This window comes from Salminus brasiliensis, chromosome 11 (assembly GCF_030463535.1).
Source record: "Salminus brasiliensis chromosome 11, fSalBra1.hap2, whole genome shotgun sequence".
Lineage (NCBI taxonomy): Eukaryota > Metazoa > Chordata > Actinopteri > Characiformes > Bryconidae > Salminus > Salminus brasiliensis.
In genome coordinates, this window is record NC_132888.1 from 21,034,564 (window position 1) to 21,036,173 (window position 1,610).

Genomic DNA, 1,610 nt, shown 5'->3' on the forward strand with positions numbered 1-1,610 from the left:
TTAGCTAGGTCTTATTTTTGACTGGATAAACAAATTATGGGAAAGACCATCAAAACCCCACAGTGCATAATGTCTTAAAACAAGGAAAAACTTTTCATCTCTCATTCCATAAATCAAAGGACTAAGACAGCGTGGTGCAATAATAAAAACAATAAAATTGGAATATCTCACATTATAAAACAACATAACATCAAGCTTCCAGAATGGCATTTCTATATATGGGGTTAAAAACTGAACAATACACAGAAACAGCTGAAAAGCATGAAGGATGACAGTTCTGAGACTCTTTTTTGTAGATTGCTTTTTCTCAGAGGAGGCAGCTCGAGCTGCAATCATTATCTTGATGTAGGTTAAGACAATGATTAAAATCATCAACAGAAAAATGACCAGCAAAATGACAGCACGTGCATTTGCCTGCCACTCTTTCTCTAACATTACCTCCAAACTACATACAACATATGAAAACAGAACACCAGGAATAGCTACAGAAAAATATGCTATAACAAAGAATACAGGTGCTATGGAACTGACGCTCCATATGATCACAAATCCAAAGAATCTGGTCCTGTTGGTAGAGATGTCTGCATGTCTTAAAGGCATGCATATAGCAACATAGCGCTCTAGACACATTGCCACAAGAGTCAGTGGAGAACAAATGGAAAGAAGGGACACTGCTGTAGAAATAATGATACAAGGAATCATGTGAATTTTGTACTGGAAAAAACTTCCTATCAACATCATGTCAGTTAAAACCATGAAGGCAGAGTCAACAAATAGTGTTTGTGCGAATAAAATGTAGCGGGTGTCCTCCCTGAACACCTCCTTTTTCAGAAAGGCAAATATCATCAGACAGTTCACATAAAGGAAAATTCCCACCAGTGCCTGCACCATAAACACCTTCTGCATAAAAAGAGAATATATCAGTGGGTTGCTGCTCAAGCTGCTGTTGGAAACACTTTGCATTTCTGTAAAGTACAAAAAAAAGCCAAAGCACAAACACAAGAATGGATAAGAAAAAAGGCCAACCACACTGAAGACTGAAACCCCAGATGTGGAGAGCAGTATCAATGCAATTGTAGTCACACAGTTCATGTATTTATATTGGTTTGAAAAACCTCAGGGTGGGGCAGTAATTTTCCTGATGAATAACTGCATAGCAACCTTGTTGGTTTTGGCCTAGATGTAATATTAAAGAAGTCCATAAAGCACAGCACTGTGTAAATTATTTTTCTGTTTTAGTGTATTTCGACAATTTAAATGCAGTTAACATTGTTTATTTATGCCTGTTTATTTATGTGACTGATAAGCTGTACTTCTAATACATCATCTAAACATTGTGTAGTAATATGCACATGCATCATACAATGTACCACAGGTATAAATAAACCATAAATTCACCTCTCTGTCAAAAAATCCAGAAGTGTTGGCACATCAGTTGGTGACCAAAAGCTCAAGCACAGTTGGGTTTTGCAGCAGGACAATGATCCAATTCACGCAAACAAGTCCATGTCTGATTTGAAACTAATTTAAGTTGATTGATTTTTGATTAGCCAAGTCTTGACTTGAATTCCATTCAGATGCTGTGGCAAGACCAGACAATTAGTGTTTAA

The 1,610-nt window shown here is 36.8% G+C and overlaps 1 protein-coding gene across 1 annotated transcript; it reads right to left on the reverse strand.

Moving 5' to 3' along the window:
• On the reverse strand, positions 1-963 carry LOC140565744 (odorant receptor 131-2-like). Its single transcript, XM_072691793.1, has one exon. The coding sequence runs from the start codon at positions 961-963 to the stop codon at positions 1-3; it is 963 nt and encodes a 320-aa protein (XP_072547894.1).
• Between the last annotated feature and the right edge of the window lie 647 nt (positions 964-1,610).

Coding starts and splice junctions, on each gene's coding strand:
- LOC140565744 (XM_072691793.1), bottom strand. CDS start 963: ATGCAAAGTGTTTCCAACAGCAGCTTGAGCAGCAACCCACTGATATAT.